The sequence below is a fragment of the Gymnoscopelus braueri genome (genome assembly GCF_963280865.1).
Source record: "Gymnoscopelus braueri genome assembly, chromosome: 9".
In the NCBI taxonomy this organism is placed as follows: domain Eukaryota; kingdom Metazoa; phylum Chordata; class Actinopteri; order Myctophiformes; family Myctophidae; genus Gymnoscopelus; species Gymnoscopelus braueri.
In genome coordinates, this window is record NC_137610.1 from 20,160,922 (window position 1) to 20,179,877 (window position 18,956).

The 18,956-nt window shown below is 42.3% G+C and overlaps 1 protein-coding gene across 2 annotated transcripts in view; it reads right to left on the bottom strand.

The window, feature by feature from the left end:
• pdhx (pyruvate dehydrogenase complex component X) overlaps positions 1 to 18,956 on the bottom strand; it is a 408,353-nt gene that overhangs the window by 378,806 nt on the left and 10,591 nt on the right. For both annotated transcript variants that reach the window (XR_013933804.1, XM_080438634.1), the window contains exons 4-6: positions 13,763 to 13,965; positions 12,600 to 12,698; positions 630 to 816 (exon numbers count right to left, since the gene is read on the bottom strand). Coding sequence is in view for 1 of the 2 variants with exons in the window: in XM_080438634.1 (XP_080294760.1) it covers positions 630 to 816; positions 12,600 to 12,698; positions 13,763 to 13,965 (489 nt within the window). In the remaining variant the exon portion in view is untranslated. The remainder of the gene's footprint in view (positions 1 to 629; positions 817 to 12,599; positions 12,699 to 13,762; positions 13,966 to 18,956) is intronic.

Sequence of the window (18,956 nt, forward strand, 5' to 3'; positions counted from 1 at the left end):
GCCATGAGGACCTGACCTCTCCTAAGCAAGTAGACGTCAGAGTCCCAGAGCTGAATACATTTACAATTAATTAGCTTCATCATTATATAAATTAATGTGGTTATCAGATTAGGGGGGGGAGAGAGAGAGAGAGAAAGAGAAAGAGAGAGAAAGAGAGAGAGAGAGAGAGAGAGAGAGAGACAGACAAGGAACCAAGACTATATTAATTTTGCCATGCACCTCAGGCAAAGATATATTGTATATGTATGTCAGAAGTGGGGGATGGGAGCTGTGTAGTACAGTATGGAAACGGTATGAATCCTTGAGGAAAGCCCTTGTCTCCATCGTTCTCCTCAGATAAACCCACTCATTCTAACCCCCGGTCCACATACGTTTTTTAGATTATAAAATGAATTCAATTCGTTAAAGAGCAGTCTTCCTGTGAAATCAATTTCCTGAAGGGCTTACAAGAGTGTGCAGGTCGATTTTGGATAGGGTACTTAGTTGAGCGCGGGTGTTACACACCGAAAATAGCAGACCTACAAGCTGTCGCACAGCACTGCGTTGTGAGCTTGTAGATTTGCTATTTCCGGCACGCAACCCCCTCACATAACCAAGTATAACGGGGATTCAATACTTTCATCGCTCACCGGTGCTCCTGGCTTCCCAGGTATTGAGAGTGGGGGTATGTTGGGTCGGCTTCCTGGGGGTAGTGGGGCAGCTGTTGGGGTGGGAACAGGACTCGGGGCAGCAGGACTCGGGGCAGCAGGGAGTGGGGTGGCCACGGCCGGGGCCGCTTTGGGCGCTGGAGACATCTTCAACAGATTCAAGACATCTCTGAAAGAAATAGGAGAAATAGGAATGAATCCACACATGACATCTGAGAACTCATGCCAAGGTTATTATAGTTAACACATTTTTAAACGTGTTTAAAGGTAGCAGCTCAAATGTGTTTAAAGGTAGCAGCTCCGTTTATATGTGCAGTAGGTCTACAATATAAATACAATATAATACAAATACCAAAACGCCTTTAGTTTAAGTCTGCCAATTTGGTCAAATTTGTCGACACAACAATAATGGGGAGGCATTGTTTCATGCGTTTATTAAGACTGGGATGTCTTCATGACTGGCATCACAAAGTGCTTGTCTTGTAATATATATTCTGAACTTGGCGTCTGACAAAAAGCCACCATATAATAGTGAAAAAAATAAGTAGAAAGAACTGCAGCTAATACTTTAACTAATAAACTAAAAACGAAACTGAAACGAAACATTTTTAAACTAAACTAAACTGAAATGAGCAGACTCACTCTGGAAACTAATGAACAAAATTGAAAAACTAAATACAAAACTGCTCGCACACACAAGATTAAATATCGAACAAGACCAAACACATTTGTGCTGTGACTCAAGCAGGGTGTAGCTCTTTCATGTGAAATAGCCAGACAACTTCCTTCACACCACTGTCCCCCACAGTCACAGCTGGACGATCATGTCCACATTCACACACACACACACACACACACTGAAACCTTAGTGTAAATGTATCTGACAGTGTATAAATTCGAAGCTCTGTGAGCTACAAATGGATAAATTGAGGACATAGTCACACAATATGAATACTAATAGCCCACTGACTCAGTGCTACATACACCTGTATAGAAGATGACAGTATGCACAGAAAAGACTGTGTTAGCCTGATCTTAAGCCTGTGTTATTCTACGTGTAAGGAAAGCATACATGGTGCACCTTCTGTCCCAGAGTAAACAGGACTTGTGACTGGGCCCATTGATATCCGTCATGTTGGGAGGAAAACAGAAATCTCTAAATGCACTTGGACCACTATAGCAGGAGAGGCTACCCAACGTGCTATAAAGGTAAACACATGCATACAGGCCCCCACAAGTCTAGCAATACAAATATTACAAATGGGTACGAAACAAGCTTTTGACATTTTATTTATATATTCCACCTCAAACATTTACAGAGGAAAACAAGAATGCACTCAGTAGGGCACGGACTGCAGTCAAGGCGGAAAAAAACTCTCTCTGAGAAGGTTTTGCCTGATGGTGGCGCTAGAGGGGATGGCAAATTTCAAGGCAATTCGGCCGTTACCGTGACATATCATGTTAATCTCAAACAAAACAAACAAACAAACAAACAAAGCAACTAATTGACAGAGGTACGGTATTGAATACTTTTCAACCTCTCTGGAGGCAAATGAAAGCCATTTTGTGTTATCTGGTATGTTCACACCGGATGCAAATGTTTTTAGTTTTTTTTAAACAAAAAGGCATATGAACAGATACATAAAAGCTTCCTCTAGTGCAACAAATAAAATACAAAAGCTCAATAAACACTTTGAATGCAAATGGAATTTAAGGATGTTGATAGCTGGGGTCATATAAGCCAGCACATGCATCGGCTAGGTCACCAATTCATCTAGGGTGCCTAAAACGTAACACAGCATGGTGATGGCTTTGCAGGGCATTTTCATTATTTACACGTGTATATCCGTCTTTGTGCATGTGATGCCAGTATACATGTGCCAATTGCAAGTCCCAGGACAGTACAGGAGTGTGACAGGGTAACTCTCGGTTACCTTCTCTGGGATAATGCGGGAGCGACATGTGGATGTCATGCAGATCACAGACAAATGAGGGGCAGGATCAGGTGTCCATGGCACGTCCCTCCCACATGAAGAATTGGGGCATGCACAAACAATGCAGGTCGTAAGTGCAGAGCAAACAGGGTAAAGCTTACGAAATTGGAAATAATGTAACCAAACATAAACCTAAAAAATCATCAACTTCATCGATGTGAGAAACAACAACCACTGGCGGGGGAAACATTAAACCAAACATGATCTACAATCATCTGCAGGTTCACTAAATACCACAATTGAGTTTTTTCACCAGCCACATGGCATGTCACTTTGACAGTTCAAAGGCACACGGATGTCTTTGATGGGAGAAAACAGATCACACTGTAACACATTTGAAGTCTACCCATAGCCTACCAACAATCATAACATCTCCATTTTAATTATACTATTTGGTGCAGTGCCCTTAACCACTGATTGACTGGGTTCATTACTCTGCATTGTCTCTTTTGGCTGGAGTGGCTACAAAGGTTATATATTTTTAAGGCAGAGCCTAAGACCGCAAAACAGTAGGTAAAAGATTTATACAATAAAGATTGCTTGTCCAAAGGACACACTAGCCAACATGCCCACACGCAGCCAGTCCAGGTTTGTTCACAAACTGCACGCATAGTAACTCACCATCGATTGCCTTAAACAGAAATAATTCAGTTTGCACTTTGCAGTGTTGACTAGAATGCCAAGCCGGCCAACTGAAGGGAAATGGAGGAAGTTGTGATATACCTTTGGGCAGACTACTGCAGGTTGCAGAGGATTGACAGAGAGGGATAACAGAAACAAGATGGAGCAGTAGACTGATATGCAGTATCAGGTGTACCGGCTCAGAACTCCAGGTTCCAGCTCAGTGCACCGGGGCCCTCCTAATATCCAACATACATCGAGCCTTTTGTCTAAACCAGCTGCCCTCCGACCTCACCAGGCAGCCGGGCAAAGTCTGGGCCCCAAAGCTCTTTTCTCTTCTTCCCTTCCTCCCTTCCTTTCATTGTTGTTGGGTAATTATTTGCATGGGGACTGGGACAATTTGGAATCCCCCCCATCTCCCATCTATTCTTAAAGAAACGCATATCTGCTAAGTGCCAGACTGCCCTCAGAAGGCACGTCAGTCTGGCATATGGCGAGCAGGTACATGCCCCTGGAAAGGTTTCAATCACTTTGCACGGGAGGCCGGGCAACAAGAAAAGAGGGGAAAGCGATTACACCCGCCGTGGAGCCTCAGCCCTTGAGTTTTTTTAACAGATAGGTTTACATGGGAATTTACATATCAGCTGCGAGCCTGCGACGACACCAGGAAAAAGACAGAAAGCAACTCAAACTGATTGAGGATACAATACAAGATTTAAAGAAAATTGTTGACATAATTCTCAGCTTTGCTTATTAGGTTATAAGCTTAAAGATGAACTTAGCTGATATTTAAAGTAAATCTTATTGTTCTTTTGTGAGGAGGACATGGGAAAATTATATCTAAAGTAAATCTCATTGTTCTTTTGTGAGGAGGACATGGGAAAATTACACACAACACTTCCCAATGTGTTCTTTGCATCGAGAGGTTGCGCTAGAATACTGCACCTGGGTGGCCTACGTAAAAACTGCAGAACATAAAACTTAAACTTACATAGACTGGAGGTTTTTCAGCAGCGACAGAGCGAGCACTTGACACACAGAACTCACTAAGATGTTTGTCTTATGTGCCGACAATAGAACAATACTGTAGGTTTATATAATAGTTTAAAGTATGAAAACAAATGCTAAAGCAGGGGTTTTCGACTGGTGGTCGGTCTGTGGACTACTGGTGGTCCATGACCATGCATTCGGTAAAGTAGGAAAGTGAAGATTTTTAACAAATTTCTTTTCTCATTATTTCATTTTGGAGAAATTGTGTAACTTGGCATTTGTGTGATATGAGGACAGTGGAATTAAAAACATTATCATTATCAGTGGTCATTGGAGAAAGCTTGTGTTTCAATTCCAAATGTATTTCAAGCTAAACTACTACAAAAGAGGATCAGCTCATTGACATGTCCACACATATTCCCTTGTGAAGTTCTGGGTGAGTTGTCAGGCAGAATTTCCAGAACTTACTGTAAAAGCAAAATGTATTTTAACTTTTGTAACTACGTATCTCTGTGAGAGTGGCATTTCCACGGTGGCATACCTGATGAATATGTACAGGACAAGGTTGGAGCCAGAAAATGACATGAGATTCTGTCCCTGTCCACCACTATAGCCAAGAAGAGACAGAATGGACCTCCTGTAATCATGCCAATGGATCATTTGTGGTCCATGGACCACTATTGAGAAGCAGTGCACTAAAATGACTAAATGACCTGGTGACTTAAGATGCGTCAATGTAGTCAGTTAAAGAGCAGTCAGAGGCAGAGGTCAAGAAATTCCACATAAAAAGGGAGTTAAAATCTCAAGAGGGGGTCAGTACCGGATAGCCTGTTTGAGTCATTATTAATAAATGTGCACATATAATCGCATGAGTCTGCTCACTCTGTTACAAATCAGTAATCTGTTGCGTACTCAGTATCAAGCAACAAATTATATCAAGTCCTTAAGTCATTATTAAATGTAAAGCTTTTTGCCACACACCAGGCCTATTCATTATTGTCTCCGGCAGGCCGAAAGGCATGGCGAGAGAGTATGTTTTACCCCCCGTCCGTCCGTCCGTCCATCTGTCTGTGAGCAGCTAATCTCAGGCACCGTTGGCCCGGTCGCTGCGAAACTGTTCACACACACTCCCTGGATGCCAATTCAGAACCTCTGCCCCAAATTTTTCACATGGGCCTGTTATAGCACCACCAGGAGGCCGATATGTGCAAAACCCATTTACTCCTACAGATTTTATCCAAACCTTCTAACTCTGTCAGATGCAGAGAAGCTTGGCCATGCCTTCATCTCCTCTAGACTGCACTACTGCAACGCACTCTTCATCGGGATTCCTGGCAAGAGTATTCAGAAGCTGCAATACATCCAGAACGGCGCTGCCAGGATCCTAATGAGAGTCCTTAAGCACGATCACATAACACCCATCCTATTCTCACTGCACTGGCTCCCTGTTTCAGCTAGGATCGACTACAAGGTCCTGCCAATCACACATAACTGCATAAATGGACATGCCCCTCCCTACCAGTACCTACACAAACTAATTAAGCCTCCACAAACCTCCACCCGCACCCTCAGATCTGCGAACAGATTCCTCCTCGAGGTCCCTAGTACCAATCTACGCACCGCATGGGGGACGGGGCTTTCTGCTCGGCAGCACCACGCTTGTGGAACAGCCTTCCTATTGATTTGAGAGCACCGCAGACCCTGGACTCTTTTTAAAAAGGCTTGTTATTAAAATGTTGTTTTGCTTTTAACCTTCTATGATTGATTATGTGTTTTTTACCATGTGGGACTCTGGGATTCTCTGTGAATGAAAAGTGCAATACAAATAAAATGTATTATTATTATTAAACATTTTCTTTATTGAACAAGTGAAGACAGTGAGCGCGGGTGTTTTTGATTCCTCCTTCCAACCTCGAAATGGCATATTTGTCAGTGTAAATACACACCATGCTCCCTAAACTACAGCTGAAGCAAATACTAAGTATTTTAAATGAAAAGAAAAGGTGATTTGATATCCCAGCAGCAGCTCAGAGACTGGCCACATGGCGATGACAACTAAGATGGAGCTACCACTTAAACAGTGTTTGTATGGCTGGCTGACTGTTCAGTGTTGCGAGAGAAACAAGCAACCATGTCTATGAAAACAAGCCCAAGAGAGGCGACTAGGCTACATGAGCACTTTAAACCTATATACATTGACTATTTGAAAATAGACGATCTTCAAGCTCACAATGCGTCGCAATGTGACGAGTTATGAGCTTGTAGATCTGCTATTTTCAAAACAAATCATGAAAAAACACAAATCTTGTCCCTGGCAGAAGGGAGTCTGTGAACAAATGCATATCAATTTGGGGGTCCTTGATATGAAAATGTTTGAGAGCCACTGGTTTAAACAACATTTGGAAGCAAGCCCAAATAAGCAACTACACTTAAAAACAAGCCCACAGTCACTTATAATAAGCAGACATGGCAACACTGTGGCTGTTCTGTCCTCACAGGAGACATGTGCTTTTCACACCCACCATTTACACGCCCACTGACTGACAGCAAAGACAACAGAGCCTCTGAAAGCCTGGGAGGAGGTGACTGGAATATTAAAGAGTGGAGTGAGGCGCTGCCGCTGCGTGCTTTACGCACACACATGCGCACACGCACGTTAAAGCAAGTCCCAGACACATAGATACGATGTGCAGAGACTACACTGCCACCTGGGATAGATTAGATAGAATTAGTGCTGTCCCCTCGGTCGATTAATCAATTAATCTGTAGGTTTGGTCTCAGTCGACCAAGACCTTGTTAGTTGATAGTCATTTTTGTATGCTTTTCCCCCCATGCAAATATCTTGTAAACTCTAGATATAAGTAAGCAAGCAGATATAATCCTTTAATTCCACCAGTCTTTATGCCAATAGCCAGTAGCCATTGTTGAATCAACATTAGAACGTTCAGTTCTCAACCTCACCAACCTGAAAAGGCTGGTCTCTGCATGATTATATCTAAACACAATTTAATAGATGTGCTGACTAAATAAACTAAGAATGTCTTTAGTCGAGGAGAGCCCTAGATAGAATAGCACAGAAGAAGTGGTCATGAGGTTAGCACTGAGCTCTCTTTCACCTGCATAGGAATACAGGTGAGAATATTTCATTTCAGGCAAAGTGTCTACTGTAGTTTTTTCTCTCTTTTCTTTTTTTAAGATGCAGGTGAACTCACTGTATATTCTTCTTCTACCCAAGATGCCTAATGCCTATAGAAGAACAAACCATGCAATGTTGACACACTGCCTTTGCAGGAGGGTTTGATGAACTAATGTATACTTTACAGCATGATAATTTAACTGAGTACCTTTTACCAATGACTTCCAACACATTGCTGAACAGATGAAACAGAATGGAGTCCTTGTCAGTGTTGTATAGTCTACATTTAAAGTCTATATTTAACTAAGTGTAAAAATAAACTGTGTACCTTCTAAATGCCCATTAGCCAAGTTAACATGTTGTATTGGGTAATAATAATACATGGTCAGCGTGAGGCTGAAAAATAATGAAGACAATCTACAATAAACATGCAGCACCTTGGAATACCTCCTTAATCCAGGAGTTACTGCAAGACTTCCTTCCGTAAATGTTTTCATTTCTACAACCAACCGTTCCTCTATAAACACTGCGTTCCCCTCCAGCCTGCTGGCACATAATACGGCCCGTCTGTAAACTGCCTTCAGCAACGGGATGTGCCTTTAAATGGCTTTTGATGTTAACAGCAGATGACATAATAGACTCGAATAACGCCGTTGTGGGGAGACAATGTAGTCCGATTTAGACACATGTCCCTCCAAGGCAGACGTACAATAACATATATTCTTTTTTAATCTTTCATCCTTTATTCAGCCAAACCCTATGCAAGCTTACACACGAATGTACACAACTGATTGTGTATGCTCAAGTAATTCAGAGGGTACCCGTACACCATATGGCAGATGCATTTATTTGGGTATTACAAATACTAGAACAAATATGCATTGTTCATTTACAGTACAACCTGTTATCTACAACAAGGGTCTTCAACAGGGGGTCTGGGACCCATAGGGGTCCTCAGAGTTACTACAGGGGGTCCACCAATTGTGTGTGTAATAATTGGTTTTAAATGTAATTGTCTGAACATACACATAAACATGAATCCAACATATCAACAGCAACAACTGTGTGTAACAAACCAACACGCAAAAAGATTTAATTTACACAACGCTGATGATAGTGCCGTAAAAATGAATCTATGAAGCCATCAAAGGTGCAGCATCAATTGGAAAGAACGCATAGGCACTTAAACGAAGAACTAGTGGAATACTTCCAACATTGAAGTCCGCTGATCTACAAGCCTTAGTAAAACATTAAGAGCTGTATGATACGAAGTAAGTTGCATGCCAGGCATTCACGGTCCTTACTTGCCGTGACAGACTCAATCAGATAAAGTGAAACAATATTTTAGTGGGCTTTTGGCGACACCTCTAATAGCTATGTTGTTTGTTGTCTCCGCCAGGCCGAAAGGCATGGTGAGAGAGTATGTTTTGCACCCTGTCCGTCCGTCCGTGTGTCCGTCCGTGTGTGTGTCCTGTCCATGTGTTACCAACTAATCTCCGGCACTGTTGGACCGGTCGCTGCGAAACTGTGCACACACACACTCCCTGGATGCCAATTCAGAACCTCCGTCTCAAATTTTTCACATGGGCCTGTTATAGCGCCACCAGGAGGCCGATTTGTGCAAAACCTATCTTTTGATATTACTCCTACAGATTTTATCCAAACGTCATGCAAATCGGTACACAGAATCTCTATAGTCATGTGCTCAACACGGATCTGTCCGATTTCCCATATTCCATCCTCATTGGCTAAGGTTGGCTTACAAATTGTGCAGGATTGTTCCGTTTTGAACAAAATGCCTCAAATCATGAACGCAGCTTGCGATTTCTGTGAAATTTCACACGCACATTCCCACTAGGCCAAGGAAGAAATGCCAACCTTTTCACATTGGCCTGTTATAGCGCCACCAGCAGGTCTAATTTAGCAAAACACCTTTTTGGAACAAAATGCCTCAAATCATGAATGCAGTGTCCGATTTCCAGCGCCACCAGGAGGCCACAATAACCTACCTGACCTGGCGGAGACCTGTGCTCCGAGGAGCACTTTTTCTAGTTAGAACTGCAATTCCCAGAATTCAGTTCAAAACTAAGCCACAGACGTACCTCTCCAAAACAAATACTGCAGGGTCCTAGTACTGAGGTTATTTTGGAAAAGCGACAACATCGTTTTCAGAAACCGTATGTATTAACATTAAAATACATTACAGTAAATACATTCACAATAAAAAATTGTGTTTACAGAAGTTGTCAGAAAACTTTTTTGTGGAATGGTTATTGTGAAGAATATAGAAACTTTACACAGTATAACTTTGAGTACTTTACAGTACTGGTCCTATTATTTAAAAAAAAATTACTAGTAAGTATAGTGTGGCTTTTCAGAACCTTGCCTGTCTCATTGAAGGGTAAAAGGAGAGCTAACAGAGACTGAGCCACATAGCTGAGCATTGTTAGTGGACACCTGTGTTTGTCAAGGTCAAACACGGCATGGAAAATAACGTCCGGCGTAATCTCTCAGGCTGATACCTTTCACCATCCCCCATCCCTCCCTTTCTCCTCTTGTTGTGCATTTCCCCAAACGCAGCATGCATGGTACTTTTACAAAGTTGTTATGTTACGCTATAAAACCGATAGAAGAAATACAAAATTGAGTTTTTCTTCCACCACTGTGTCTCGGGACGTCTGGGTAGAGGCAAAACACTCGCCCACGCACCACTGCAGAAGGCCAGGTTTAATTCCAAGCAGTGGTGCCTCCGGCTTGGCCGGGCGCAGAAACAGACACAATTGGCAGTTGTCGTAGTTTGGAAGCCGACAGGGGATTGCGTCCTTTTCGCTGCACTATAGTGACCCCTGCTGGTTGGTTGTAAAGTCTTCAGGTGGGAGGGGGTCTGGGGGAGAAGGCGTGAACCTGTGTTACACTGTGAAACTCCCCAATGTCAGGTGTCAACATCTCCATTTTATTAAAGTTGCTCAGACACCAATAAACAGATAAAATATAGAAATAGAAATAAATTCAGAGGATAGCTGCCTAACGCATTCAATATTGCATTGAAATAATGATGGGTAACTAATGTATGTTCAATATAATGCAACTATTTTACTGTGTTGCGCTTAACTACAAAGAGCAACAAATTATACAAAAAGAAAACAAAAACAAACAGGAAGTGACTTTGTGGATAGATCAATCTTTCTTTTATGTTTATGAGAAAATAGACATTTACTATGAATTTTGTGTTATACTCATTAAGGAGTGCCATACAAGTCCATCACAAAACACACAACACAATGGTTGGGATACGTTCATATAGACAAGACATTAGTCAAGTAAAAGTCATCGATCACACTCTGGCTGTCCTGACTATCATGTGACACAGATAGAAGAACACGGGGGGGATTTCCCAGCCCTTTTTAACCCTTCCTGTGGATTATATAACCTCCTATGATCTCATCCCTGGGATACGCGGCCCCTCTGTTATTCATGCCCTCTATTGAGGGCCTAACAAGAGGAGGGGAGGAACGGGAGGGGCATGGGGGGGGCATACCACTTCCCTGGTCTCAATCTTATCTTGATGTGCCACCACGGGACAAAGGCAAAGAAAACAGGTCTATTCTGGACTTCCTTCAAGGAGCTAAGCATGTTAGCTTGCTCTGTTAGGCTGGTTTTGTTTTCCATAAGCAACACTTTGCTTTGCTCAGAATGCAGTTAAATCCAATTTGCTTCTCAAATCTTATTTTTAGAACTGACTGTCCGCATTGTTATTTGCAAGTGATAAGATTCGATTCGTGAATTCAGAAATTGTCGGCCTATCTGCATTGGTTGCTGTGATAACCATGTAATAACATATAATAGGTGTGACTGACGCTCAATTTATACTCTAGCATGAAGTGATGCGTTGTGAACTTGTATGTCTGCTATTTTCGGTGAGTGACACTGACATATAAAGTGTATACATATCAGGCTTCAGTGTCCAAGTTTCCAGGCTGAGAAATATCTTTAGAAATCACATTTGAATCGCATTCATACCACCCAGGAATGCGGCTCAAATCTGTTTGGCAAAAATTTGACACAAAACAGACAAAACTGTCAAACCCCATGTATACTGTACATAGATCTGTATACACACAGCAAGGGGTTAATGACCAGTAAATGATTGATTTTCCTTTTTAAGACTAAGATATATTCATTCTCCACATTTGATTTTTAATCACATGGTATGCACTGGAAGAAAATGTTTCTGCAACCATTTGAAAATATTTTGTGCCAGGGACCCCAAACAAGATTTTTTTTCAAGACACAAGACGCAATGTGTCGTGTTGTGAGCTTGTAGATTGGCTATTTTCAAATGGATTTTTATGCTATATTAACTAATTTGGTTGGAACGCCCTCAAGGACCCTCGGACCGCACTTTGAGAACCACGGCTTTATATAACAGGTTTGTTGTGTCTTGATATAATTGACTCTCTCTTTCCCTCACTCACAACATATGGCCTGTGTTTCTATGGCCACCATTAGGTCCTGGAGTCTGGGTTGCCATAGCGACAGCGGTAGCTTAATGAGATTCCCCAGCAGGGTGTGAGATGGGTAACGAGAGCGTTCAATCAGGTCCCCGGCAGCAGGTAGCTATTAGAGCGGTGTGTGTGTGTGTGTGTGTGTGTGTGTGTGTGTGTGTGTGTGTGTGTGTGTGTGTGTGTGTGTGTGTTTGTATAACTATACTTGTGAGGGCCAGACGTCCCCACAAGTATAGTAGAATTTGAGAAATAGACCAGGATGGTCCTCACAAGAAGAGCGTTTGTTTTTATGGTTAAAAAAAAGCTGTTTAGTGAGGCTTAGAATAAGGTTGGGGTTGGGGTTAGGATTAGACATTTACGTTCATGTTGTGAGTGCGGATATTTTCAGCTTTAGGCTAGGCAAGAAAGTTCTCACAATAATAGTAATACAAATGTGTGTGTGTGTGTAATCATCACAGATATTTGCGGTATGACTGCCCCAATATAGCAGGGCTAAAGCATCTGACATCTTTACCACTTCATGCATGCTGCTCCTTCCCATGTGGCTCTTATGTAGGGAGTCCCTTCATCTTACAGAGGCACAGGAAGTGCAGGCACACTTGGTTCTCAGATACTGGAGGACTCGCAGCGGGACCATTACGACCTTTCAAACCTCTATGAAGCTAACCCCCCCCCCCCCATCCCCCCATCTGCTCATCATACTTACTCCTTGGTGACAAGACCCCTCGGCCCAGTGGGCGTGGCCAGCTTGTGGTCCAGGCCGTGTGTGTCCATGATGTGCCTCGCTGCTGGGCTCAGGCGTAACCTGGACAAACAGGAAGGGACAGAACGGAGGATTACCAACCTTAGAGAAACGAACGACTGCAAAAGCAGAAGGCCTGCTATCCCTTTTTTTTATTCTAATACTTTCTAATCTCATGTTTTTATCTTATTTTACTGTGGCCATTGTGCCCACACAGTAATTAGCCGTTTCTGTAACGTGTGCGTTACACAAAGTGAGAATGCATTATAGCGTTGAACGTGAAGTGTTTGAAAGTGATGTCCAAAGTCTGTTTGTACAACACCAAAGTGCTTCTCTAATGAAATGTCTCAGAAAATAATCGTGAGCGGGTGTAACCGTCATTTATTATCGTACACCACATCAGCTGATTTGGCAGATTACAAGGGAATTTTAATTACAGAAATCTGAGGGAAAGATGAAACAATGTGTATGACAGAGAGAGAGCTGAAGACAGTGAGGACGATGTAATCGACTGGTAATCACATGCCACAATATTCTTACATGGCTCAAGGTGGTAATGTCACTGCATATGCGTCTCTATAATTATTAGGGAATGCCTCCTGGTGTACATTTGTGCTCTACTCAGTGCACCTTTGTAGTTACCGTTTATTTCTACAGAGGCATGGCCAACGATTGGTTCTTCATGTGCAACACCTTAATTTATATCTAAGGTGTCTAAAATCTGGGGACAGACTCAGCGTAAAATGTGTTTGTATATCAAACAGGCCAAGCTTTGAAGTTTGTTGGTTGCTTCACTGCTTTCTACGGGAGTATTTATTGTATCAATAGAGCAGGGCAGGATTCTTTCTTGCTTTGACATAATGGACAATGGATGATCACCTTACTCAGGATGTCGAGTGTAATGGTGACAAAGCATTCTGTGGAAAAGTGGAAAGAAGCTGCACATGCAAAATTGACTAAGAACGCTCAGTCTCTTTACAATGAAGGGATCCTCTAATTCACTCAATGATTGATGTTGACGTTCATGCGACAGAGATTACGGCGAGGGCTGCCGTTCATCGCAGATCACCCTGGAGGCTCGTAATGATTTTGATTTGACTGACGAAGGAGGGGAGCCAGCAACTTACGGTCCTGAGGTGGCTGGTCGTGGTGGAGGAGGGGGCGCGATGGGCACTACAGCCGGGGCAGCGGCTGCTGGGGCAGCAGGTGGGGCTGGGGTGGGAGCCGCTGCCTCTGGGGGAGGGACCTCCACTTGCTTCCAGTCCTGCCCTTCCTCCACCATGAGGGCAATGAGGGTGCCCAGTTTCACGCTGCGACTACCCTCCTCCATCTGTATATGAGAGAGAGAGAGAGAGAGAGTGAGCGAGAGAGAGAGTGAGCGAAAGAGAAAGAGAAAGAGAGAGAGAGAGAGAGAGAGAGAGAGAGAGATGGAAGTGGGGTAGAGTAAGGGTAAAATGTTTATTTATTAACTTCATAGTGCCAGTAGTAGTAGTAGTAGTAATAATTATTATTTATTCCAATTTGTAAATTCACAATTTCCTCACGAGGACACATGAAACATTAAATGAATTCAAGAGGAAGGGTTTAGGGCTTAAAGGGAAGACTCCGTAAAGGCAAGGAGAGCAGGAAAAGGGAGTAAGTCCGGTTGGAGATGGAGAGCAATCAGTGGGCGTTGAGATGAACACCGTCTGACAGACCATTCATTAAGGCTGCCACCACAGGGACCCCTTAAACAGCTTTGGCTGAGCTCTCTTCTCCACTCACTTCATTTCCTCCTTCTGCTGGTGTCACATACCGCACAAATATGATCACCTATCTTTGAAAGGGACAGCGGATGGCTTTCTGCTATCGATTCCTTCGCTCATTCTTCAGCAGTCCAAAAAGGCACTGTGAAGGCTTTCTCCTGTACCCGTTTCTTTGGCAAGTTAAGGCATTGTAACTCTGTCAATATTCATTAGTTCAAAATGAAAGGCTAGGCACAATAGACGGGGCAGGATGGTGGCACTTCATCTCTTTTCCAAAAGGTTTCAATTTACCGAGCTGTCACTTCTGCCAAAGGTGAAACTTTGTCTGAGGCAAAACAGAACATAGCCAACAAAATATACAGCGAGTGTCAGCCGAGCTGCCGAGTTCAACATCGCCCTGTATTGTAATAAGAATAAGATAGTGGCTCCTGAACTGACAGTATCTTACCCATGATGTATTGTTTGTTTCAATTTCAGGTATAATATTAAAACAATAAAATGATTGTGTTTTTTTAGGCATTACGTTGGTGATAGTTACGTTTAGGGATGGGTTTGGTCACAGGAAAGGGTCTGAGATGGTAGTTGGCCAATCATATTGCGTGAAAGTGGGTAACAGTTCAGTGACCACAATCTAGTGATAACACTTAGCCAAACCCATAAATGACGTATAATGTTACATTATGAGTCAGAATGTAGTGCTATAGCAACGGGGGAGACTGATCAGCAGGACCTTGGATTAGCCACCACTACCCCCTACTCCAGCGGATCTGCTACTGTAGCTAAACCATCGGAGCGCTCCGATAAACCCATCATCTCCAGCTAACCAGAAAGAACAGCAGGCTATGCGCACAGTCGCACACCTGCGCTCACAGGCAGAAAGAATACCAACTTAACATTTGGTTTTTCAGTTCAACTCAGCCGCAAAGAGCTGCAGCAAACTGATCCGATGTAGGGAACGGGGAACTGTTTATTTAATCACAGGAAAGACAGGAATTCGACTTTGCATTTCCACCTAGCTGTTGGGCAGAAACCTTGTTCAGTTTTTTTTAAACAAATGTTTAACGAATAAAAAGAGCTTGTGAATAAATAATAACTACACTGGATCCATTGGCACGCAGGTTTTTTTTTTTTCTTTTTTTTTTCAGCTCAAGGCTAAAGCTTCACCAAGAACTTCACAAAAAAACACCATACATGTGTTTTGTGTGACAACCTGACCTTTCCTCCAAAGACATGTACGTTATGTGTATAACACAAATCTCACTTCCTGTTCTCCATATTTAATGTCTCAAAACAGTGGCACCTCTTCTGCTTAGAGGGAGGTGATGGATGACAACACAGCCAATGGGCTGCTGTGGGAATTCAAGACCTCTGGAAATTTCCATAGACTCACTACATACAATCCCCAAGGAATTGTATCCCCCACATAGCAAAGAAACCGAGAGTCCCTGCTATACAGGCTGCAGATGAAATAATGTGCACACATGGAGTAAGATACATCATCATCAGAAATAAATCCATTAATTATAAACATCCTTGCCGAGATACGTTTTAGCTTGCTCTGATGTGGTGCGGTAGCATGGCAATTAGACCAATTTTTATATTTTAGAAAAACATCATACGCGATCATGATAAATATCAGCCTTTGATAACTAGACTCCACCTTTCAAGACAATATAGAGAAGGGAAATAAATACCAGTTGGGTAGACTAGTCATGGCTGGATGAAGATCAGTGAACCCTTCACTGCTGTTATCCATTCCTGACTGGTTTAATTCTGATGTCCAATGGACAGGGTAGATTAGGCCTCATACAGTCTCTCAATTACATACCCTCACGATCAAGTGAAAGTCCCTGTGTGACTGCTGTGGTGCTGTACAGTAGATCAATGTGAGGTCGGACAACCCAACCAGGTTTGGTTATAGATCCAACATCCACCTCTGGTTGTCCCCTTTAGAAAACCTAAATCTAATCGATATACTAGATAGATCAATCTTAAATCTATAGAAAACAGTAAGAATGGGATTATATTAAAAGGGAATGTCCTAATGACACTCTTGTCCCCTTATGTCTGGTTTCATAATGTTAACTTTTCTGTTACAAAAAAAGAACAGAAATTGTCATGAAGATTGTTTCTCCTGCATAACAAATGACCAAGCCTATGGGTTGATTCCTCTGCCAGACAAATGCTTTACTTTTGATTGAAAATGTACAATTTGCAGCATGCAAATATGCAAATTAGTTGTAAAAAGTCTTTGGAAGAAAATAAGGACTGAATTTTCTACCGTCTCACCAGCCAGCTAACCGAGATGTCGGATAGAGAAGCGGCATTCAATAATATCGCCCTCCCACACCCCCCAAATCATCATAAATACCAATTAGAGGCTGACGCATGTGGAGGCTCATTTGAATAAAGCACCAGCCTCTCCTGTTCAGTCTCTCGCAGCCTTGAGTTGACACAAGTTATTGTCTTTCAACTGTCAAGGTTTTTTCTCCCCTCGAGATTACGAATGAGGTGCTCTCGTGTTTTGTGGATTTCTTTGTGAAAGAGAATGTGCATGAATGTGTGTGCACCTTCTTTCATACAGAAAACATACGGGCACATAAACACATGCACCAGTCATAGAGCAGGGATCAACACTGCCATCAGCTGGTTATAGAATATCATTGAGGAGAAAACCATCCTAAAATGCTCAGCATTCAATGCGGTTCATAGAGTTCTTCTAGGGCAAAGACTCACCCGGGACAAACATGTGATGATGGAAGTTAGAGCAGTCACATTTGAGAGTATCGCTTAACCACTTCCTGTCTGGCGTCCTTATTTTGACATTATTTTATGTCATAATAGACAATTTTCCCCCAAAAATGTCAACATGTTTAAAAATAGCAAGAATTGCAGATCTACAAGCTCACATGTATATAGTTGTTAAGAGCACTCCAATTGCTTCCCCGTACCATATAGTGGTGAACAGGTAATTATCTTTTGAAAAGTAAGAGCGGAGGTTGGCTTCTGTACGGACAGGGGAAAAATAATAAAATACATATTGATCCACAGGGAGAAATTGGGATATTGATTGAGGAGTGAGGACTTGACTGATATCCATTTCAAAGCGGTTTTAAATATTTAGATTGCTCAACGTGAACTCAACATATCTTCAGAGAGACGTAACAGTCTCAGGGAATTCTTTAGCGATCACATCCGCATTGCATCCTGATAGACAGAGAAGTTATTAGCTACAGTAACGCTAATGAAGCCTTTCATTTGGCAGCAATCTCAATGTGGCAAATGAAGTCTGAGAGATCTGATTATGGGCTCCTAGGGGATATATCCGGAACCCATCAGCCAGGCTAATGATATCGCAGAGCTGGCCTAAACCATTTATGAGGTTAACCCATTTATCATTTCATGGATCTCACTGCAAGCTACCATACAGTCATACATGCCCTGTGAGGCACGAAACAGCAGTGACTGTAGGCTTAGTCTAGCCCAGGAGTTCCCAAACTTTTCCAAGCCAAGGACCACCAAATAGCTAGCCTCTGGCTGTGGACGGTGGACCCACTTTTGTGAAACAGCTTTTGAAAATAAGGAAAATAGCAAAAATAGTCGATCTACAAGCTCACAATGTGTTACGCTGCAATCGTTGTGAGAAGTGTTGTACTGCGATGTATATCAACTATTTTTGCTATCAGCTAAAAAAAAAGATTTCTTTTTTATATTGATGTTTTTTACAATGACATGCCCAAAATAGGGATGTCAGCCTGAAAGTGGTTAAACTTACACAATAATCTTATGAATTGAATTATAACTTAAATAAAAAATATATGTATATATTTATACATTTTATTTTATGATTTCCCATTCTTTTACCATTAAAAATTACAACTCTTTTGAGTTACAAGATTCAGTGCCGTGTAGAAAATGTGTGGGAGGCAGAACATTGTCGTTTAGAGCCATGAAAGGCTGAGATGTGAGGGAATTCCAGGCACGTTCAGTCAACTATTACAGAAGGGCTTCAACTCCCAGCCTAACTGTACCCACCAAGACGTAAAAATAGAACAGAGCATACATCCACTGGAATGGAGTCCCAGCTGGTACAGCACGGCATATGGGTTCATTGTGATCATAGAGAGAGACACACACACACAAAGCCTAGACATGCACGTGTGTGTGTGTGTGTGTGTGTGTGTGTGCAAACTCTGTATGTCGGGACACTTAATGTTGATTGATTGCAGAGTGATGGCAGGTACAATAATGATTAAAAAACACACTCGTTGCAAGAATGAGGAAGCACTGAACCAACTACAAATGGCTGCAGTTAACATCATCCATACGCCTTATTTATACCTAGTTACATGCTGAAAATAGTCGATCGGCAAGCTCACAAGGTGTTGCAGAGCGACGCTCTGTAAGCTTGTAGATTGGCTATTTTTGGTGCGAGACAACTAAGAATAAATCAGGCATTTTATCGCTCAGCCCATCTGACAACCTACACATTCTTGCTACGCATTTTCAACACGCATGCACGCACGCACACACAAACAAACACTTTTGACATGTTCCACTCTACTCGCTTCAACCA